The sequence below is a fragment of the Pollachius pollachius genome (assembly GCF_949987615.1).
Source record: "Pollachius pollachius genome assembly, chromosome: 11".
Lineage (NCBI taxonomy): Eukaryota > Metazoa > Chordata > Actinopteri > Gadiformes > Gadidae > Pollachius > Pollachius pollachius.
This window is the reverse complement of record NC_136944.1, coordinates 5,576,140-5,596,783: the sequence shown is the minus strand read 5'-3', so window position 1 is coordinate 5,596,783 and position 20,644 is coordinate 5,576,140. Positions and strand designations below refer to the sequence as shown.

Sequence of the window (20,644 nt, the reverse complement as noted above, 5' to 3'; positions counted from 1 at the left end):
TGTGGGTGGGTGCAGATCTAGAGACCACCATGAACACCTATATCTACAATGTACACACGATGAAGACTGCTACAGGGAGCCAGCAAAGTGAGATTTCTCATAAATTAAACATGTAGGTTTCAATCAAATTAGGAAATTTTATCTTATGGATAATTACCCATACTAAAACAGACTTCAAAGTTTAGCCTCCAAATTTTATTCTCAGAGTTACGTTTCTCATACAAGTGGCATGATTGTAATCTTCCATACAGGCAAAATTAACACAACATAAAAGTACAAAATAAAATTCAGAATAACACTTGAGAGTAAAAATATGAAGCACTATTCTATGCTAAAGCTATAACGGAATGGGCCATAGGGATAAAATAAATGACACCAAAGTAGTTCAGAAAGTGTTAGCATTTGTTACCTCGTACAAAATGAAACCCAAATACCTCCTACTCACTGAGGAATGAACACAATTGTTTCATCCCTGGATCGATAAGGAAAAACTACACAGATGACTTGACCCAAATGGACAGGATACAGAGGTAAGGATGTTGCAAGGTCCACATTGTGTGATATAAACATAACATGATCCTTTTAGACAGTTAGCCTGACCACTCACCCTGCCAGATAAATGTTTGGTGCTTCTCGAAGCTAAAAAAAAGATACAACTAAACAAGTGATATAAAAGGAACCATGCTGGCTGGGTCGACAAATGAGTCAAGTGGAATGTTTACAAGGGTAAGTGTGTCACTGGAAACCACTGCTACTGATTGGCTGCTTCACAAGCATCGATCCAATCGCTGTACACGTCCACTGCTTCCGAAAGGTCTGAACCAATAAGGTCAAGGATCAGTCAAACCCACAGATCAGACAACAGACCACACAGTCCATTACTTTACATGTATATTGACGTTACACTTAACATTTTCCTTTAAATATTTGTTAGATGTATTGTGTAGTGGATCTATCCCTCTGTGACATGTTATGGTTATTTTAACGTACTTTCAGCACAGTTTGACCAATTGAATGATATTGAAAGGATACAAGTTATAGGGGTCTGGAACTCCTCCAAGCAGACTGTGCATGATATGATTCCCGTGTTTCGAGTCCGTTCCCTGCACACCAGAGAGCAATGTCAAATGAATAATCAATAAATCGGGATCAAACACGGCTACCATGCCATGCGGATGCAGACAGGATACTCACATTTTGACATCGCAGGACTTCTCGTGGTTACAGAAGGGGCAGGTGAACTGGGTGTCCAGGTTCCCAGTTAGCTTCTTCTTGGGCGGCGGCTTCCTCTTCGACTTTCTGCGTCCCATGCTGAACTGCACACTATCTGTGGAGAGAAGTTGGATCAAACTTTTTTCATACGTAAAAAAAGAAATCCAGACATAATCGACAACAAAAGACCAAACGCAATCTATCCAGGGAGAAAACTACTCAACTCTGTTACATTTATAAACTTTCAAAATAAAAGTCCAGCACATTCGTGAGGTGCATCATGTTCGCACACACGATGTGCCACACATCTGGTTATTATACCCATCTAACATTTATATTAAACGAGACATGTAGCCGGCGTGTACATCAAATACGTCGACGCGAGAGATGTCGTATGTGACCATCGATTCATGTTTAAATAATCTCTTCCAAATGTTGGGTGAGAGAACACAACAAAGCTAACGGTGGAGGTCTACCATGCTAGCTGCTCAGCTAGTTGTTTTGCGCCACAACAGCCCGGCAGTTCGTGCAAAAATCATCCAAGTGAAACCCCTGCGTGGATAGACCGTTGTACCTCATGCCTAACGTACATGTTCTCGGACCGTATACGTTTACGAGAAAGGGAAATAATGTAAATGTACTGTATTACCAGAAAAACGTCTTGCAGTGAATGATGCTCTGGTTCATTCAAGTAGTTCCGGATGCAGCCGCCAGAGTTAATCTGATTGGATGAACGCTGGGTGCCAGGAGTTAACCCTATCCTGGTAGAAGTGGGCCCCATAGAGAGACCATAAAGCCATAATGCAGTCCAACAAAGGGATTCAAGGCCCTCTAGTTCGGTAGACTGTGCAATTTAGTGGAGGAGTTGATACTTTCTCATATTACCATTTGGTTCGGTTGGCGTTCACACTTTGTCAGGTAAACCAAACATTCTAAGCTCATGTCAACATGTTGAAAGAGTTGCTCGTCCATTGCAGTTGTTTCTGACCTTTGTCTTTAGATGGACCCCTGAATAGTCATCAAGACCCTTCGTGGACCATCTCATATTCAAACGCTAAAATATAGATAAATACCTCGCTGATTGGCAAGAGATCATTGCAAGATCAAAATTTGATTTTATGGTGCTTAATCGTGACCTTGTTAATGTTGGATTTAGCTTGGTATCTTGTGTGCAACAGGGAGGAATGGTGAAGAAACCATGCCTATAGGGTCAGCCACTGTTGACGGACCGTTTATCGGAGGGGATAAAGGAGGTGTTTGGTGCTTTGATGCCCAATGTTGACACTGCAGATGTGGAGCTTGAACTATAGAAGCACCGCAATAGGCATGTGCCTGCCAATAGTGACATCTGCCATGTTTTGAGATTGTCTGCAGCCCTACCGAGGTTTCCACTGCCAGTGCTGAGTGCTTCTTTAGCTGTTTACGCCACTTGAAGACCTGTATCTCAGGAATACAATGTCAAACGACTGGACTTGCACTGATGAACATTATTACTCTTTTCTTGTATTCCATTTATCAGCACATGGGCACACTGCTATAAATTGTCGACTGGGGCAGCTAAGGGGCCGACTGTGACGCAAAACATCGACATACTCGCCAAAGGCCCTTTGCCAAGCCACAGGCCCCGGCTCCGGTGGATAATATGGGCCGTTCCAGTAGGCCTACTCATGCATCACATGCACCAGTCCTTTACCGCAAACAATATAATTCCAGTGTATTCATTATCTCTACCTGGTTATGTTATTATACGGCACTACAATAATATGTTGGGACATATGGTTGTTAATATATTTATTATATATAAGTAGGCTGTTGATTATTTATTTACATATTTTTGATGTAGATCGTTCAGTTTTTTCCTAGAACTAGTTATAGAGCATGCAGTGCATTAACAGTTGAAGAGTTATGTGATGGGTTGTGGTTGCATTGGAAAATAATCCTAATCTTACTCTGAGTCTTGTCTTGCCTGACATAACAGTTGTAGCAGTTCAATTGACACTACGAGCCTAGCCTAGTTATGTTAGTAATGAAGTATTTTTTACATACTGAGAATTGAATAAATATCGCTTTTTCATGTCATGCTTGATAATTTATAACATAAAGTAAATACAATAGTGTAACAATTATTAAACATATATATTTTTAAACATGTTGTGTGTCCTTGAAATAAAGGTTCCATAGTCTGGGTTATTAGCTCATGTTGGTATATATATATATATATATATATATATATATATATATATATATATATATACACTGTATATTTCATCTACACCAAACTCATCCTACGTAAGCTACTCTGTCACTAAACAGCCCCCGATGAGGATTGCCATCGTAGTGAGGAGCTGTCGTGATGTACCTTTTGAAAGTAGGGAAGTCAACCATATCCACCAAGTTATCTGTATACTAGAGAGTGATTCTTTCAAATTATAATTGATACTCTGAAAGGTACTACATATACCAACTGAATCATGAACTCAATTTGAAACATTCACATAATTACAACTTGCATAGTAAAATGACAAAATCACCTTTTACATAATATTTAGTTGCTCTAATGCACACCCGTAAAAGTCATAAAAGGTCTTAACAAGTCTATACTTTCTGACATTTTACACACATACAAGTATTTTGATAACAAGATACATTTTTAATTAATGTCAAAAACATTTAAATGTATAGCCTTTACAAAAACTATACTGTTCTGTAAACTACTTAAACACTGGGCATAAACTATATTTGTATGCTATGTTCGCAGCCACACTTCCCAGATCACCTGCGGTACACATGACTTAACTCAACGAGATCCACAAATGAGGAAGGACAAGTTTGTGTTTTGCATGCAATTGTGAAAAGTGTGGGTATCAATTTACCAAACGTGGAATAAAAACATTTGTGCATCGCAACGTAGTACTGTGGCGATCCTTTTGGCTTCGCTAAGAATCTTACGTAAGCCTATAGTTCTGACAATATTGTTAAACGAAAGTTTAAAATTATTTGACAACGCATACTTTATATAAATTGTATTCGTATATATATAATCGTATATATTTTATATAGATCATAGAATATTTGAAAGTTGGTCATTAAAGATAATGTCAAATCAAGTTGTGGTTTACCATGAAATGGTAAATTTTTAATTTCCTAGATTGTGCATGAATCTACTCATTTAACTCAAGCTTGTTATTTACGCAAAGCTTAGAATATTAGAGTTCGAATAAAACAAAGGAGAGCTCTTGTAGTATTGTTGTGTGGTCCTTAAAAGGACCGTTTGTTTGAGTTCAGGGGGCAGTCTACTTGGAGCTGGTGTACTTGGTCACAGCCTTGGTGCCCTCAGACACGGCGTGTTTGGCCAGCTCACCGGGGAGCAGCAGGCGGACGGCGGTCTGGATCTCCCTGGAGGTGATGGTGGAGCGCTTGTTGTAGTGAGCCAGACGAGAGGCCTCACCGGCGATGCGCTCAAAGATGTCGTTGACGAATGAGTTCATGATCCCCATCGCCTTGGAGGAGATGCCGGTGTCGGGGTGGACCTGCTTCAGCACCTTGTACACGTAGATGGCATAGCTCTCCTTCCTGGTCTTTCTGCGCTTCTTGCCGCCCTTGACTGCGGTCTTAGAAACGGCTTTCTTGGAGCCCTTCTTGGGAGCGGGTTTGGCAACGTCAGCAGGCATGATGTCTGTCGAGTGTCGATTGAATGGACACTGTTCCACTGCCATCTTTATAGGAGGCGCATGCAAATCAACAAGGGGCCGTGCATCTGTGTGATTGGCTAGGATACAAGATCATAAGTGTGTCAGCTATTGGTCAGAAAAATATATCTGCAGTATATAGTTATATACTGCAGTATATAGTATAGTTTATCTTACTGGCACCATACCTAGCAATATAAATTCTTATTTTCTTGCAATAAAACTGGTTAATTTCTGTTGTTCTAACTCACGAGGACTCTTCGGAAAAGTTTAATAACCTATTCCATACTAAATCATCAGTATATGAACGCTAGGCAAATCATAAACAGTCACACGTAAAATGCCTCAAACAATGTACGGGTATCCAAGATTATGAGGTACATATGAAGCAATTTACGCATTCGTTTATTCTATTTTCTGCCTAGAATTACGTCACAGTGTCGAGCAAGAAATTGACCGCGCGCGAGAAAATTTGAATTCTAGTCTAACGTTCCCTTTTAAGCAATAGTTGATTTAACTTCAGAGGTATTTATACCAGCTTTAACTATGGTCTAGGAAGTTGAACGCCTCTTTAAGAGAGATGTTAGACTTTTGGAGATGCACCGTGACACCGACTTTAAGTAAATAAACCGTACAATAAAATAAATCGCTGCAGTAATATAACTGTCGATACAGCGGGCTAGTTCATCCATTTAGTAGGAAGCTTTTAGGTGCATTTGGGTGGCTCTTAAAAGAGCCTTTGGGGTCATAGTAGGTTCAGAGACTGGTTTAACCGCCGAAGCCGTACAGGGTGCGTCCCTGCCTCTTCAGGGCATAGACAACATCCATGGCGGTGACTGTCTTCCTCTTGGCGTGCTCGGTGTAGGTGACGGCATCACGGATCACGTTCTCCAGGAACACCTTGAGGACACCGCGGGTCTCCTCGTAGATAAGGCCAGAGATACGCTTCACACCGCCGCGACGAGCCAGACGGCGGATGGCGGGCTTGGTGATTCCCTGGATGTTATCACGGAGAACTTTACGGTGACGCTTCGCGCCCCCTTTTCCGAGTCCCTTTCCTCCCTTTCCGCGTCCAGACATGTTCGGCTGTTAGTTTAATAGTACAATGAAGTCCTTGGTGCACCCAGCCGTATTTGAAGGCTTGCTGAGGACCTGAGAGAGGTGAAAGGCGGAGGGCTCGAACAGACACCTCCCAGTGCCTCTATTGAGAATGTATATTCACCCAATTCAGGTCGCGTAAAATGAAACAGCCTTTTAACGTGAAAAGGTTTTTCCATTTACGTGTCTGAGGGTTTATCTGCAAAATAAATAATATTGCAAAACGTTTCCAAATGTGTCTGTTTAAAAGTAAACGCACCAACGATTAGAATACAGGGCACCCTAAATGACAGTGTCGTCAGTCCCTCGAATATTTTCCTATTAGGCCTACTATAACTTTTCCTACTGCTAACTATTATTAGCCTATTACTTTACATCTTATTTACATCTGCACTCCATATGGTTTGATACGCAGATGTCCCCTCACTGCCAGCGAACTACTGTATTGACGATGTGTTATTTTCTTTGGCCTGGAAATTCGTCTGATAAAGTGGGGTCCCCATATTTTATGGTCTAGACTTTTATAGGCCAATTCACAACTACCTGGCAATAAATACCTTTAATTTCACAAACAACTCATGGGTTAGTTTGCTGTTGTATATATTTGCTGTTGCCGGTGGGAAAACAAGGTTTAGGGAGGACCACAAGTTGTGTTCTCCCGAGGTTTTCCTCGCACAACTCAACAGTACTTTGGAATGCAGCCATTTGCCGTCCCTTTATATGGTTCCACATCTTTCTCACTGGAATGTACGGAAAGTGGAGCGTCCTGGATGTTCGCATGTGACTGCTGTAACAATTCTACAATGCGTAAAAGAAAAACGAAAAAAAATATTGCGTGGAAGGAGGTTATTAGGTCTTTACGGTATGATGCATGTACATTTCTGAATCACATTGAGGAGTAAATGTATCGACTTCGGCGCAACTCCATAAAACTCAGTGTTTAAATAAGTAGGCTAGCTCTTAGAGAATATGTGGTTGGCTCTTAAAAGAGCCTTTGAGTTGTGGGGTTTCTGATTTACTTCTTGGCGGGCTTCTCGGTCTTCTTGGGCAGAAGGACGGCCTGGATGTTGGGCAGCACACCGCCCTGGGCGATGGTCACTCCACCGAGGAGTTTATTGAGCTCCTCGTCGTTCCGGACGGCCAGCTGCAGATGGCGGGGGATGATGCGGGTCTTCTTGTTGTCGCGGGCAGCATTGCCGGCCAACTCGAGGATCTCAGCGGTCAGATACTCAAGCACGGCCGCCAGGTAGACTGGAGCTCCGGCTCCGACGCGATGTGCATAGTTTCCCTTGCGAAGAAGTCTGTGCACACGGCCAACCGGGAACTGGAGCCCGGCACGGGAAGACCTGGTCTTCGCCTTCGCCCTTGCCTTACCTCCGGTCTTTCCTCTTCCAGACATGCTGTTGGATTATTTGATAAGAGTCTCTTGATAAGAGTACAGATAGTACCTTCCGACTGGTTTATATCCCGACCCAGGTCTCTGCTCAATGGCCAGCTTATACTTCCAGATAATGGACCAATCACAGTAGAGCACACATTTATCTTTTATGCCCTTAAGGTGGCACTGTTCTACCGACTGAAAGAAAATAAAAAGTAGCAGGCCGTAAAATACCACCTGTAAGACACTAGTAGTGACAACGCCTGAAGGATGCTAATTAAAAAATATAGATACCAATGTGTCAACAATCAGATGAAGTCATTTTTTTTATACTTAGTGAATTTACTTTGAACTACCCCCATGATGGTCCTGACTTGACCTATTCAAATCCAATTGGCTACATTTGTAGAATCAGAAAATTGAAATGATATGCTAGAGCAAAAAACGTACTTTGTTTTTATATTTTCCCTTGTTAAGTAAACCATGGGGACACTCAAGAGGCATCAGGGATGCAAAGCACGATGACAAACTTCACATTGAGGATCAATTTGAGAACAAACAGCGCAGCAAGTGGAACAGCATAAAGCACTGTCTGACCACAAAAACATAAATCTGCAGCTGGTGATGATGCCAAACTGCCTGAACCATTAATTTGCCCGCTTCAATATTCAGAGAGGGTTCACTTATCCACCCATCTGCATGAGTTCCAAGAGCCCCACCAGTTGAGGACTAGCCTTAAGAAAGTACATTATTCAACCTATCACTGCAACACGCAGCTTTTTCAACATATCCTTTACCCTAGATCGTAATTCCAGTCCCTGAAAAAAATCATCTGTAAATTGAATAACTGGATGACTATGTGACCAGTGGTGATTAGACCCCTAGCCGTTAAGTGCTTTGGGAATCTTCATCAGACCATTAACCTAGTCCTTAACACATCAAAATCAAGGGGGTTACGCCCCTCCCACTTACCTGCCATGCTGGTGTGGGTGAGGGTTAGTAGGGCTACATGGTGCACGTGGGCCATAGTCTAAATAGGAGGTCCGGATCATGGCGCTCTCTTTTGATGTGGCGCAAACTCAAGGTTCTCACCATAAACTGTTCAGTGTCACCTGACATGGAATATTTGGGAATCCCCCTTGTGCTACTAAAGCCTGGGAAAAGTCACTTATTTTTGGTTGTTTTCATGGACGGCTCCTTGGCAGTTGATGGGGGAACATGTTCTGCTCAGGAAAGCGGCCAACATTAATGTTGGCGCTTTGTGGAACTTTCCACAGGGATGTGGAACTTTCCACTGTGATGAAAATGATGCTACAACAGACAGCCTGTCAACAAAGCAGCCCTGTGGTTCCCAAAGCAAGTGATGCTCTCGTGCTCAGTGCCGTGGCAGGGTGCACTGTACACAACACAGTTCACCACCACCCCGATCTGTTGGCCAATTATTGCTTTGGCTCCTTAAAGGTTGATTCGACAGGGCAGAGGTTTGACATTGGCAGTTATAAGCACTATTCACAGTGCCCTCGCTCCATACCACCTCTCTCTACACAGCGAAATGGAGAGCTAACTCTACGCCATCTGACAGCAATTACTTATTGTCTCATCCCATTGTTAGATGGGAAGCGTAATTAATTTCTTACAGAAAAGGGGTTTGCTTTTTCCACTGTACAGGACAGGCCCATGAGGCATAGCAGACAACTAAACCTACAAAAATAGAACAAAACTTATAACATAACTATCATTCCTTAGAGTCAATGTGTCCAAAAAGGGACCTCTTCTACCTCACACTTGGTTAAAAAGGCACAACTAAACACTCAATTTCGTTCAGAGCTTGAAACAGTTCCATCTCCCGCAGTTAACTGCTGCTCAGTTTATACAGGATCACCCTCGTCTAGCGTCATTCGTTTGCAAGAGGATCTGGTTGGGTTCAGGACAGCGAAAATCAGATAGGCTACCGTTTCGGTTTGTTAATATTCAGCAGCAATGACTCAAAATTTTTTGGCTTGGACTACAATCCACACATCATTTAGGATATTATTTATATGCATAGGCCAACTAATGTTACTATGCGCAGTACTTCATGGGTTCGTGGCCAGACACTTTGTCGTTCAAGCTCCCGCCCCCCTCCCTTAATTTAGCAAGACTCAGATTTCACTTTACAAACGGTATCCTTTGAAATGTGATATTTTTTCCTTCTACGGCATATCGTCGTCAAACATAGGGTACAAGGAACGTTCTTAAGATTTGTAGGTGGCTCTTAAAAGAACCGTTTGGAGCCAGCACAGCAGTGCGATTTAAGCGCGTTCACCGCGGATACGGCGAGCTAGCTGGATGTCTTTGGGCATGATGGTTACCCTCTTTGCGTGGATGGCGCACAAGTTTGTGTCCTCGAACAGACCAACAAGGTAAGCCTCGCTGGCCTCCTGAAGAGCCATCACAGCGGAGCTCTGGAAGCGGAGGTCGGTCTTGAAGTCCTGTGCGATCTCCCTCACCAGGCGCTGGAAGGGCAGCTTGCGGATCAGCAGCTCGGTGGATTTCTGATAACGACGGATCTCTCTCAGCGCTACTGTTCCAGGCCTGTAACGATGGGGCTTCTTCACGCCACCGGTGGCCGGGGCACTCTTACGGGCAGCCTTAGTGGCGAGCTGCTTCCTGGGTGCTTTTCCACCGGTAGACTTACGCGCTGTCTGTTTGGTTCTCGCCATTTCAGCAGTGAGTATTCAACGTCTGTTTGTTAAAGTGAGGGGTTGAACAGAGGTAATATATACGCTCCCGGAGTTCGCCACAAGCTAATTGGTCAATTTGAACCGGCTGAGCGAGAACGAGAGTCCCGCCCTCACATTGGATCGCGCCCACTTTCTACGTCACCAGCAGCTCAACTTGTTTGTCCTTAAACTATTACTGTACAGGATACGTTTCTGCAAACATCATGTCACTAGTGTTCTAAAGGACTTATTTATTGTCACCAGATGCTGCTGTTATATTTAAAAATGAAAATTGATTTCCAATCATGAAGACCTTATTTCTATATATGCATAGGGAATGGCAATTTTTATTCGTTTTACAAATGTATTTGTCATGATGTAAATTAATGTTCTGCGCATGGTTAGACCACACAATATTAAAGCTAAGATAAGTACCTAATTTGACCACTTATTTGTAGTGGTACTAAATAATATACTTCATGGTAGGGCATCATCTATGCATCATGGAGAAGAAGTGGTGTCTTGGTGCGTGGAGAAGTAGGCTTACTCTTATTTTTTTAATGCGGCCCGTCCAGCAAAGGAGGTAAGACTGCTCTTGCATGTTAAAGTTCACAGCAATGGGCCAGTAGTATTTACACATTGTCACTGCACTCCTGCTGCTTCAACTAAGGGAGTAAGACTCAATATGCATTTAACATTAGCCACAGAAGAGACTTCTCAATCAATACTAGTCAACATGCTATGGGGTGGGACTAAATTTTGAAGGAACTATTACTTTCTCCTCAAATGTTACTTGGCCTTCACAGGCCTAATGCATGAATAAATATTGTCGATGAGAAAAGTTTGATAGGCAAGGATAAACTCTTTGGATGTTTTAGGTGGTCCTTAAAAGGACCGTTTGTTAGAGACCAGTTGGTGGAGTCTACTTGGAGCTGGTGTACTTGGTGACAGCCTTGGTGCCCTCAGACACGGCGTGCTTAGCCAGCTCACCGGGGAGCAGCAGGCGGACGGCGGTTTGGATCTCCCTGGAGGTGATGGTGGAGCGCTTGTTGTAGTGAGCCAGACGGGAGGCCTCACCGGCGATGCGCTCGAAGATGTCGTTGACGAAGGAGTTCATGATCCCCATCGCCTTGGAGGAAATGCCGGTGTCGGGGTGGACCTGCTTCAGCACCTTGTACACGTAGATCGCATAGCTCTCCTTCCTGGTCTTTCTGCGCTTCTTGCCGCCCTTAACAGCGGTCTTGGAAACGGCTTTCTTAGAGCCCTTCTTGGGCGCGGGCTTGGCAACGTCAGCAGGCATGATGTCTGTTGAATGAATGCACGTTGACCGACTGCCTTATTTATAGGAGGCGCATGCAAATCAACAAAGGAATGGCTCATTTGTGTGATTGGCTAGAATAAAAGACCTCGTGACCATCCGCTTTGGGTCAAGATCCAAATCTGTGGTACCAGTATCCGCCTGGAACTTCATAGCAACATTTATTATAATTATTTACCCCTTTTGTCTTGGAATTAAAAAGATAAATATGCACTCTTCGAGCTCCCGAGTTGGCTTTGGATAGCTTTAAAATGTCAATCTAATACTAAATCATAACAGTGGACATCAAGCAAATCATAAATACAAAATAGCACATGTTTGTATGTATTTGTACGTATCTGTAAACACAAACAATGTACGTGTATTTATTCCTGTAATTAGGTACATATAAAGCAGTTAGTAGTTGTCTCTGCTCAGCGTAGAAATAGCCTACTTCCCTTTAAACGGACAAGATAATTAATCCTCCAGCGAGTTTTTTTTTTTTTTAAATGCAAGCTAAATCTATGGACCACAGAGGTACTTAGCCATTGTTAACGTCCATGTTATACACTTAGTGGTGGTTTAGGAGTGAGAATCGATAGTTTATTTCAACACGACATTCGCATTACAATTGACCTTGTTGGCCTATTATAGCTTTGAGTCCAGACCATGGATCTTATTCGTATACCTTAACGTTAAGCAAATCTTTAAAAGACATACACGTGTAATGTGTCTCAAACAATGTACTTATATCAAAGCCTCTAATGAGGGTAGGCTACACATGACCTAGTGACGAATTCGTTTATGCAATTTTTTGCCTAGAACTACGTCACAGTGAACGAGCAAGAAATTGAGCGCGCGCGCCAATTTTGAATCTAGCCTATTATGAAACTTTTGAGGTATTTATGCCAGCATTATCACGGTTATAGAAAAATAACGAGGACCATTTCATAGTGCATTGAGACAGACATCAATAACCCTATATTAAGCATCAGACAAGTCCATTCATTTTGAACTCATCGTTATCATAAGCTTGCTAAAGGTATGTAGCAGTTACCATTTACGGTGATTTATAGGAAGCTTCATTAATGTATTTAGTTGGCTCTTAAAAGAGCCTTTGGGTGTAGTTGGAAATGAGTTTAACCGCCGAAGCCGTACAGGGTGCGTCCCTGCCTCTTCAGGGCATAAACAACATCCATGGCGGTTACGGTCTTCCTCTTGGCGTGCTCGGTGTAGGTGACGGCATCACGGATCACGTTCTCCAGGAACACCTTGAGGACACCGCGGGTCTCCTCGTAGATAAGGCCAGAGATACGCTTTACACCACCGCGACGAGCCAGACGGCGGATGGCAGGCTTGGTGATTCCCTGGATGTTATCACGGAGAACTTTACGGTGACGCTTGGCGCCTCCTTTTCCGAGCCCCTTCCCTCCTTTTCCGCGTCCAGACATGTTCGGATGTTAGTTTCAAAGTAGAATGAGCATAAAGGCGCCCTCAGTTGAATTTAAAGGCTTGCTGAGGACCTGAGAGAGGTGAAGGCATGGAATCCAGAACAGACCACTCCCAGTGACTCTCTTAAGAATGCATATTCATTTCATAATTTAAATAATGGACTGTTGGGGAAAATATCCTTTCAACGTGAACATGTTTCTCTGTTTGTCTGAAGTTATATCTACAAATAAACTATGTATTCAACTCTATTAGTATAGGTATCTAAATTAGTCAGTTAATAAGAAAACGCGCCAACGTTTAGAATACAGATGTAGGTCACTCCAATTGTTGTGTAGCCCAAATCTCTGAAATTAGCATTTCACATGGTTTGATGGAAGGCGATTACCCTTATGGCCATAGACACGAATAGGCCTTCTACCGAATCAAGTATTAATTCCTTACTCGAAAACAATACCTGAAACTGTTGCAAAACATGGCTAATACTTAAATGTCCACATGATTTTAGTGAAACCGCGGTGGGACTACCTTAATACCACTGAGTGAATAGCTCTTAAGAGAATGTGGTTGGCTCGAGGTTTTCCTCGCACAACTCAACAGTACTTTGGAATGCAGCCATTTGCCGTCCCTTTATATGGTTCCACATCTTTCTCACTGGAATGTACGGAAAGTGGAGCGTCCTGGATTGTTCGCATGTGACTGCTGTAACAATTCTACAATGCGTAAAAGAAAAAAGAAAAAAAATATGGCGTGGAAGGAGGTTATTAGGTCTTTACGGTATGATGCATGTACATTTCAGAAACACGTTGAGGAGTAAATGTATCGACTTCGGCGCAACTCCATAAAACTCAGTGTTTAAATAAGTAGGCTAGCTCTTAGAGAATATGTGGTTGGCTCTTAAAAGAGCCTTTGAGTTGTGGGGTTTCTGATTTACTTCTTGGCGGGCTTCTCGGTCTTCTTGGGCAGAAGGACGGCCTGGATGTTGGGCAGCACACCGCCCTGAGCGATGGTTACTCCACCGAGAAGTTTGTTGAGTTCCTCGTCGTTACGCACAGCCAGCTGCAGATGGCGGGGGATGATGCGGGTCTTCTTGTTGTCGCGGGCAGCATTGCCGGCCAACTCGAGGATCTCAGCGGTCAGATACTCTAGAACGGCAGCCAGGTAGACTGGAGCCCCAGCTCCCACGCGATGAGCATAGTTGCCTTTGCGAAGAAGTCTGTGCACACGGCCAACGGGGAACTGGAGGCCGGCACGGGATGACCTGGTCTTGGCCTTCGCCCTTGCTTTACCTCCTGTCTTTCCTCTTCCAGACATGTTGAATACGTAGTTAAATTGATGAGCGCTGAACCCAGCGTCGGACTGGTATATATAGCGACCAAGGTCATTGCTCATTGGTCAGCTCAAACTTCCGTAAAATAGACCAATCACGGTAAAACAAAAAATGTGACGCCCTTTAGGTGGCAGTGTTGACAGAAAGAAAAGGTCCTAAATTTAAAGTAACAGATTAAAATAATTTATATCAGTAGCGCCAACCCCTGAATCAAGCTGATAAAAAAAAGGAATAAACAAAATCTGATTCTTTAAAAAATGTATACCTTTTCAGTATGCTAGGAACCAGGAGCGTCGCTAGCAATTGAAAACATTCGGGGTTGTTGCCCAGAAGTTAGAGTGCTTTAAAAGCGGGGTTCGGGGGTTTCTCCCCCGACAAATTTGAAGATCGGGCTGATGAACATGCAATTGTAACGTAGTTTGAGAAGTAAAGGAAAGACCAATCGTCATGTTTGACTCACGTCGGGGTAGGCCTACTGAGTAGGTTAATGTTTACGTTAAGGATAGGAAAGTGTACCACATACACCAGCAGCCAAAATGATTTATTAGAAAAGCCTGTAGCCAAATAAACACTGTCATGCGCATACCCGATGTCAAGTGGACGGGGTTGAATTCACTCTGCGGGTCTCCTTGTAAATGACCCATATAATTTTGTTTTATCATATTTTATATTATTGAGATTGGTTTATAGTGCCTTGGATATCACATTTGTTCATTCAAACTTGTATGGTGCCCTAAATGTGTTTCTGATTAATATTCATAGCGAATTTTACTTGCACCTTGTTGTGTGACCTTTATTTTGAAAGGCCACAGAGACGTTTACCTGCCGTCTCTCGGTGCGCGACTCAGACGGAAAGGAAGGTTTAAGAGGTGAACACGTTTGTTCATGCTTAGAACTGTTCACAAAACATATGAAGCATTGTTCATCCCTTTAATAGCACCTAGCTGGAAGGCGAACAGGTATGTGTGTTGATAAACTGTGGAATTAAGTTCTGTTACGTTTTGTTTTTGATATATGTGTAAGAGTATGCATTTTTGGAGTTAGCTAATGCTAGCTAGTGCTATTCACCTCGTGGTGGTAGCTAGCTGTGGGGAAAGCATGGTCATATTACGAGTGCATGATTGTGCCTTTTTATTTGCTTTCAGCTCTTACGGTGTATCTGTGGTGTGGATGTGTGAAAATAAATGGTTGATACCGCACCATGGGCCATCAGTCATCTTTATGGAGTGCATCGCTAATTAAAGTCTGAATAAAGTCCAGCTGGGAATGCTACAGTAAGAGCTAGACCGTTCATCAACCCTGCCACCACGCTGCCAGAGGAGAGGTCTACGAAGACGATCCACGGACCCAGGTTGCAGCACGACTAGGGGAGACCGGGGATAGATGTCCCACGGCCGACACCTCATGTAGGGAGCAACTCGGCTCCATTCTACGGGTCTTCTAGACAAAGGGACTTTAAGTCATCGTGCAGCTGGCTTAAAGGTTTGGTGTGACGGTCAGACATTAAAGGTATGGAACATTTAATTGACTGGAAAGGAACGATTCATCTTCACTAAGAACATTCATATTCATCTGTAACGGTTTAAGAAGAAAGAAATTAAGAAGAAAATTATTTCAACAAAAATGGACATTTATTGAATTTTCTTCTACTAAATGTAAAGCTTATAGGACCTTTAAGAAAAAATAAGGTACTCTTCACACAAAGAAAAAACAAGTGAATTTTGTGACTTTGTTTATGTTTATTGACTGCTATGCTACTGTACATTTTCTGATCATCCTTCCTGTTAACTCCAAATAGAAAAAGAAAAAAAAAGAAAAAGGGGTGTTTCAATGTGTAACAATGTACAGTCTAAATGTTAACTGAATTTTGTATTAATTGGAGAGGTTGATTTCATTTTAACATTGCAGTCAATCATTTAACAATCAGCCTACAGTAATAGGCTCTAGTCCTCTGAGTGGTCTGTATTTATGTCAGATTATCTGCTCCTATCTTTGTGTAGTCTAAATATTAAGGATTCTTCTTCCCGCTGTACAGTCTATAGGCTATTGTAAAGACGAACATTTTATCATATCAATAATGGCAGAATTGAATATTAAAGGAGCAGAGAATCCTACCCCACAGTCAGAGCTAGAGAAACAGATAGATAGCCTACAGCATAAAATAGGAAGGCTTAAAGGGGCTCTTGATGAAACACTGGTGACTACAGAGAGAGAACGTTTAGAGAAGGAAATTCAAAGTAGAGAAGAAACATTAAGTAGCCTCCAAGGTCAACTTCAAGAACAGGAAGAGGATAGCCGCCGACGCTCAACTCGAACAAAAATCCTGACTCCAAAAATGCTTGAACTTCAACAAGATGAGGCGAAGAAGAAGGAAAGAAAGATCCTCACAGCGTATGAAAAATGGAAGAGTCAAGCCCGTGAGTCAAGAGAGCAGTTAAAGAAAGACCTCAATGAAAGTGAGCTGGCATCTCTGCTCGATGCTCTGGAGAAAGATAAAGAGTCAGTGGTGAAAACATATTCCGAAGCACTAGTTCACTTCACACCGTCAGCCGTATTGAGAAACCATGTTGACGCATGTGAGGCAGCTACAACAGAAATTAAGAAAATCGCCTACGAGAGGATTGTAGACATCGATTTAGATTTTGATGCAGAACAAGCACAGCGCCGTCTCAAGGAGCTACTGAAAAACGGCTATGCGCGCTCCGTTTATGGATCCACTGTCTCTAGAATGTCAAAGTCAGTCAACGGTTCTGAAGACACTACTTTAACAGCCAAACGCATGAACGCTGCAGCAGAGCTTGCCGTGAAGGAAGTTGAGTTGGAAGGATTTCTGGAGGAAGAGAAACAAAGGGAGAAGATCCAACTTCTAGAAGAGCAACAAAGGACACTAGAGGAGCAACAAAGGAAGCAGCTTGAAGTTGAAAAACGCGCTCTTGAACGCATACAGGCCGAGAAGGAAATCAAGGCAGCTCGGGCCAGACTACAAGTCTACAACCAGGAAGCTCCACAAGAGGGCAGCGTCCACTCCTCAAATAGTCATAGTGGCTCCATAGCTCCAAGTAGACAACCCCCTAACGTCACAGTCTCGTCATCTGAGCTAAATATGTCGTCCCTAGCCAGGGCCCTCCAAGATAGTATGGCCCTAAATAGACTTCCAGTGCCAGAGCCATCAGTATTTAATGGTGACCCTATCCAGTTTATTGAGTGGAAAACTTCATTTATGTCACTCATTGACTCAAAGGCCATCTCCTCAGCAGATAAGCTTTATTATCTGAGGAAGTATGTAGGCGGTCCAGCTCGTAAGACACTGGAAGGGACCTTCTATAGAAATGATAGCGAGGCTTACAGGGACGCTTGGGACAAAATGAACCACAGATATGGCCACCCCTTTGTTATACAGAGAGCCTTTAGAGATAGGCTGACAGAGTGGCCGAAAGTCCAACCTAAGGATGCAGAGGGGCTTCGGGACTTTTCAGATTTCTTGAACGCCTGTCAAGATGCAATGTCACATGTGAAAAACCTTGAAATACTGAACGACTGTGAAGAGAACAGGAAGCTAGTCCACAAACTGCCAGACTGGATAGCATCTAGATGGAACAGGAAGGCTACGGAAGCCTTGGACTCAATTCGAGAATTCCCCAGTTTTAAGGACTTCACCACCTTCATAGCAAAGGAGGCAAGGATTGCCTGTAATCCGATCACCTCACCATATGCCTTCCACAACTCCGAGTCTAGCCCAGCTAAAAGGAATAACAGGGACCCCAAGAGGAACAAGGCGAGTGTTCTGAGTACTCAAACCGAAACCAAAGCCGACGGTGAAAGGCAAAGGCCAGCGAAGGGGAAGGAAAAGCCCCCTTGTGCGTTCTGTCAAGACACTCAACACAGGCTACACGGATGTCCCAAGTTCATCGCCAAGACTCTGGCAGAGAGAAGAGAATTTGTGAAAGACAACAAGCTCTGCTATGGCTGTACCAAACCTGGCCATAGTGCAAAGGACTGCCGACATAGACATTCCTGCAACACCTGCAAAGGCAAACATCCAACCTGTCTTCACGATGAAAACTATGTAAAAAGGGAACGGTCCAAACCTTGGGAAACCATATCCCCAAGCAACACACATCGAACAGATCCTGCCACGACTGCGATGTCACATGCCGTCACGACTGGACAGTCTACCAACACGTCGATGATTGTGCCTGTTTGGGTGTCATCCAAGAATAACTCACAAACTGAAAAACTTGTCTACGCCCTGCTGGACACACAAAGTGACACCACATTCGTCGACGAGGAAGTGAGCAAAACTTTAAAGGTAGACTCCTGTCCAGTAACACTGAAGTTAACAACTATGATAGGATGTGACACCATTGTGAAAAGCCAACGAGTTTCGGGGCTTCGTATACGAGGTTACGAGTCCCCCATCCACATCGACCTTCCTCCTGCCTACACGAAAAGCTGTATTCCAGTGAACCGCACCCACATTCCTACAAGCGAAACGGCCAGACAATGGAATCATCTCTCCACAATCGTAGACAAGATTCCACCGCTGCAGGATTGTGAGGTTGGTCTTTTAATAGGATACAACTGTGCAAGGGCAATGGCACCAAGAGATGTAATATCAGGAGGAAATGAAGAGCCTTACGCAGTTTGTACCGATCTAGGATGGAGTATAGTTGGATGCTCTTCGCCATGCCTTGACGCTCCAAGTGTGGCAAGACGGTGTTTCCGGATAGCTGTCAAGGAGCTCCCTCCAGTCACCCCTGCAGATGCTATTCGTGTTCTGGAATCCGATTTTAAGGATGCCAAGGAGGATGGGAAAACGGTGTCCCAGGAAGACATCCTGTTCCTGGACAAACTGAAAACTGGCATCAGGAAAAATAGCCAAGGTCACTACGAAATGCCCTTACCCTTTAAGGAGAGACCCAACTTACCTGACAACAGACAGCTTGCCGTCGTTCGTCTCAACCATCTCAAGAGGAAGCTGTCGAGGGATGAAAGGTACAAGGAACAGTACATGAAGTTCGTGGAGGATGTCATAGAAAAGGGTGACGCAGAGGAAGTCCATGATGGTGGGAAGGAAGGAGAAAAATGGTACGTACCTCATCATGGCGTCTACCACGCCAAGAAGCCAGACAAGCTGCGCGTGGTATTCGACTGCTCCGCCAAATACAAGGGAACCAGTCTAAATGATCATCTGCTCACCGGACCCGACTTGATGAACAATCTCAATGGTGTTCTCCTTCGCTTCCGACTACACTCCACGGCGTTGATGTGCGATGTAGAAAGGATGTTTCACCAATTTCATGTGAGCAAGATGGACCAGGACTATCTGCGCTTCCTTTGGTGGAGGAAAGGAGATCTCAGTGCGCAGCCTCAGGACTACCGTATGAAGGTGCATATCTTCGGCGCTGCCTCATCGCCTGGTTGCGCGAACTATGGCTTGAAGTATTTAGCTACCGAGAACAGAGACCTATACCCTCTAGGTTCACAGTTCATTATGAGAGACTTTTATGTCGATGACGGGGTCGCAAGTATAGACAGTACGGAAAAGGCTATTCAGCTCGCTCAAGAAGCCAGAGAACTTTGTGCCCTAGGTGGTCTTAGGCTCCACAAATTTGTGTCCAACGACAGAGCTGTCTTAGAGAGCATACCGTCATCTGAACGTGCATCAGACATTAAAGATCTCAACCTTACCTTTGATGATCTACCTGCAGAAAGAGCATTAGGTATCCAATGGCATGTCGAGTCAGACTGCTTAAAGTTCAACGTCAACCTCAAGGACCAACCTGCAACACGAAGAGGTATACTGTCTATGGTTGCCTCCTTGTACGACCCCTTAGGGTTTGTCGCCCCATTCTTGCTAATCGGAAAAGGAGTGCTGCAGGAAATGTGCAGACAGGGAACGGGTTGGGATGATCCCCTGACTGAAGAACTTCGTCCACGGTGGGAGAGATGGAAAAATGACCTTACCAACATGGAGAAGATAGACATCCCCCGGAGTTACGCACCTGCAAACTTTGGAAGGGTTACGAGACAAGAGATACACCACTTCTCCGATGCAAGCATGATTGGCTACGGGCAGTGTTCATACCTGAGACTCAGAAATGAAGAAGGAGACATCCACTGTGCCCTAATCATGGCAAAGTCTCGTGTTGCTCCTACGAAGGTCACCACAATCCCGAGATTAGAGCTAACAGCTGCAGTCATCTCAGTGAAGACCAGCAATGTGTTAAAAGAAGAACTTGGATACGCTGATGCCAAGGAGTACTTCTGGACTGATTCTAAAGTCGTTATAGGGTATATTAACAACGAGGCTCGACGTTTCCACACGTTCGTGGCCAACCGCATCCAGAAGATACACCTCAGCACGTCTCGACAGCAATGGAGATATGTCCCCACTGACCAAAATCCGGCGGATCACGCCTCCAGAGGCCTAACCATCAGTGAGCTGATATCATCAGACTGGTTCCAAGGACCTGCGTTTTTATGGGA

The 20,644-nt window shown here is 43.8% G+C and overlaps 8 protein-coding genes across 8 annotated transcripts; all 8 read right to left on the bottom strand.

The window, feature by feature from the left end:
• Positions 1-180: 180 nt before the first annotated feature.
• Positions 181-1,913, bottom strand: LOC307082766 (transcription elongation factor 1 homolog). The gene is made up of 4 exons (XM_079746455.1): positions 1,862-1,913; positions 1,195-1,327; positions 1,033-1,103; positions 181-816 (listed from the first exon to the last, which is right to left on the bottom strand). Exons 2-4 carry the CDS (start codon positions 1,308-1,310, stop codon positions 752-754), a joined length of 252 nt encoding a protein of 83 aa, XP_079602581.1. The 5' UTR covers positions 1,311-1,327; positions 1,862-1,913; the 3' UTR covers positions 181-751.
• A 2,592-nt stretch (positions 1,914-4,505) lies between these two features.
• LOC307082292 (histone H2B 1/2-like) lies at positions 4,506-4,883 on the bottom strand (the record flags this gene model as incomplete). The annotated part of the gene is made up of 1 exon (XM_079745814.1): positions 4,506-4,883. The coding sequence occupies one exon, from the start codon at positions 4,881-4,883 to the stop codon at positions 4,506-4,508; it is 378 nt and encodes a 125-aa protein (XP_079601940.1).
• Positions 4,884-5,669: 786 nt separating this feature from the next.
• Positions 5,670-5,981, bottom strand: LOC307082933 (histone H4; the record flags this gene model as incomplete). The annotated part of the gene is made up of 1 exon (XM_079746686.1): positions 5,670-5,981. One exon carries the CDS (start codon positions 5,979-5,981, stop codon positions 5,670-5,672), a length of 312 nt encoding a protein of 103 aa, XP_079602812.1.
• Positions 5,982-7,014: 1,033 nt separating this feature from the next.
• LOC307082231 (histone H2A) lies at positions 7,015-7,398 on the bottom strand (the record flags this gene model as incomplete). Its single annotated transcript, XM_079745733.1, has 1 exon — positions 7,015-7,398. One exon carries the CDS (start codon positions 7,396-7,398, stop codon positions 7,015-7,017), a length of 384 nt encoding a protein of 127 aa, XP_079601859.1.
• Positions 7,399-9,668: 2,270 nt separating this feature from the next.
• On the bottom strand, positions 9,669-10,079 carry LOC307082331 (histone H3.2; the record flags this gene model as incomplete). The annotated part of the gene is made up of 1 exon (XM_079745865.1): positions 9,669-10,079. The coding sequence occupies one exon, from the start codon at positions 10,077-10,079 to the stop codon at positions 9,669-9,671; it is 411 nt and encodes a 136-aa protein (XP_079601991.1).
• A 922-nt stretch (positions 10,080-11,001) lies between these two features.
• Positions 11,002-11,385, bottom strand: LOC307082664 (histone H2B 1/2-like; the record flags this gene model as incomplete). The annotated part of the gene is made up of 1 exon (XM_079746304.1): positions 11,002-11,385. The coding sequence occupies exon 1, from the start codon at positions 11,377-11,379 to the stop codon at positions 11,002-11,004; it is 378 nt and encodes a 125-aa protein (XP_079602430.1). The 5' UTR covers positions 11,380-11,385.
• A 1,130-nt stretch (positions 11,386-12,515) lies between these two features.
• LOC307083038 (histone H4) lies at positions 12,516-12,827 on the bottom strand (the record flags this gene model as incomplete). Its single annotated transcript, XM_079746831.1, has 1 exon — positions 12,516-12,827. The coding sequence occupies one exon, from the start codon at positions 12,825-12,827 to the stop codon at positions 12,516-12,518; it is 312 nt and encodes a 103-aa protein (XP_079602957.1).
• Positions 12,828-13,755: 928 nt separating this feature from the next.
• On the bottom strand, positions 13,756-14,139 carry LOC307082300 (histone H2A; the record flags this gene model as incomplete). Its single annotated transcript, XM_079745824.1, has 1 exon — positions 13,756-14,139. The coding sequence occupies one exon, from the start codon at positions 14,137-14,139 to the stop codon at positions 13,756-13,758; it is 384 nt and encodes a 127-aa protein (XP_079601950.1).
• Between the last annotated feature and the right edge of the window lie 6,505 nt (positions 14,140-20,644).

Coding starts and splice junctions, on each gene's coding strand:
- LOC307082766 (XM_079746455.1), bottom strand. CDS start 1,310: ATGGGACGCAGAAAGTCGAAGAGGAAGCCGCCGCCCAAGAAGAAGCTA. Junction 1,104..1,194: donor AAGTCCTGCGATGTCAAAAT/GTGAGTATCCTG, acceptor TCTGGTGTGCAG/GGAACGGACTCGAAACACGG. Junction 817..1,032: donor GTTCCAGACCCCTATAACTT/GTATCCTTTCAA, acceptor TTATTGGTTCAG/ACCTTTCGGAAGCAGTGGAC.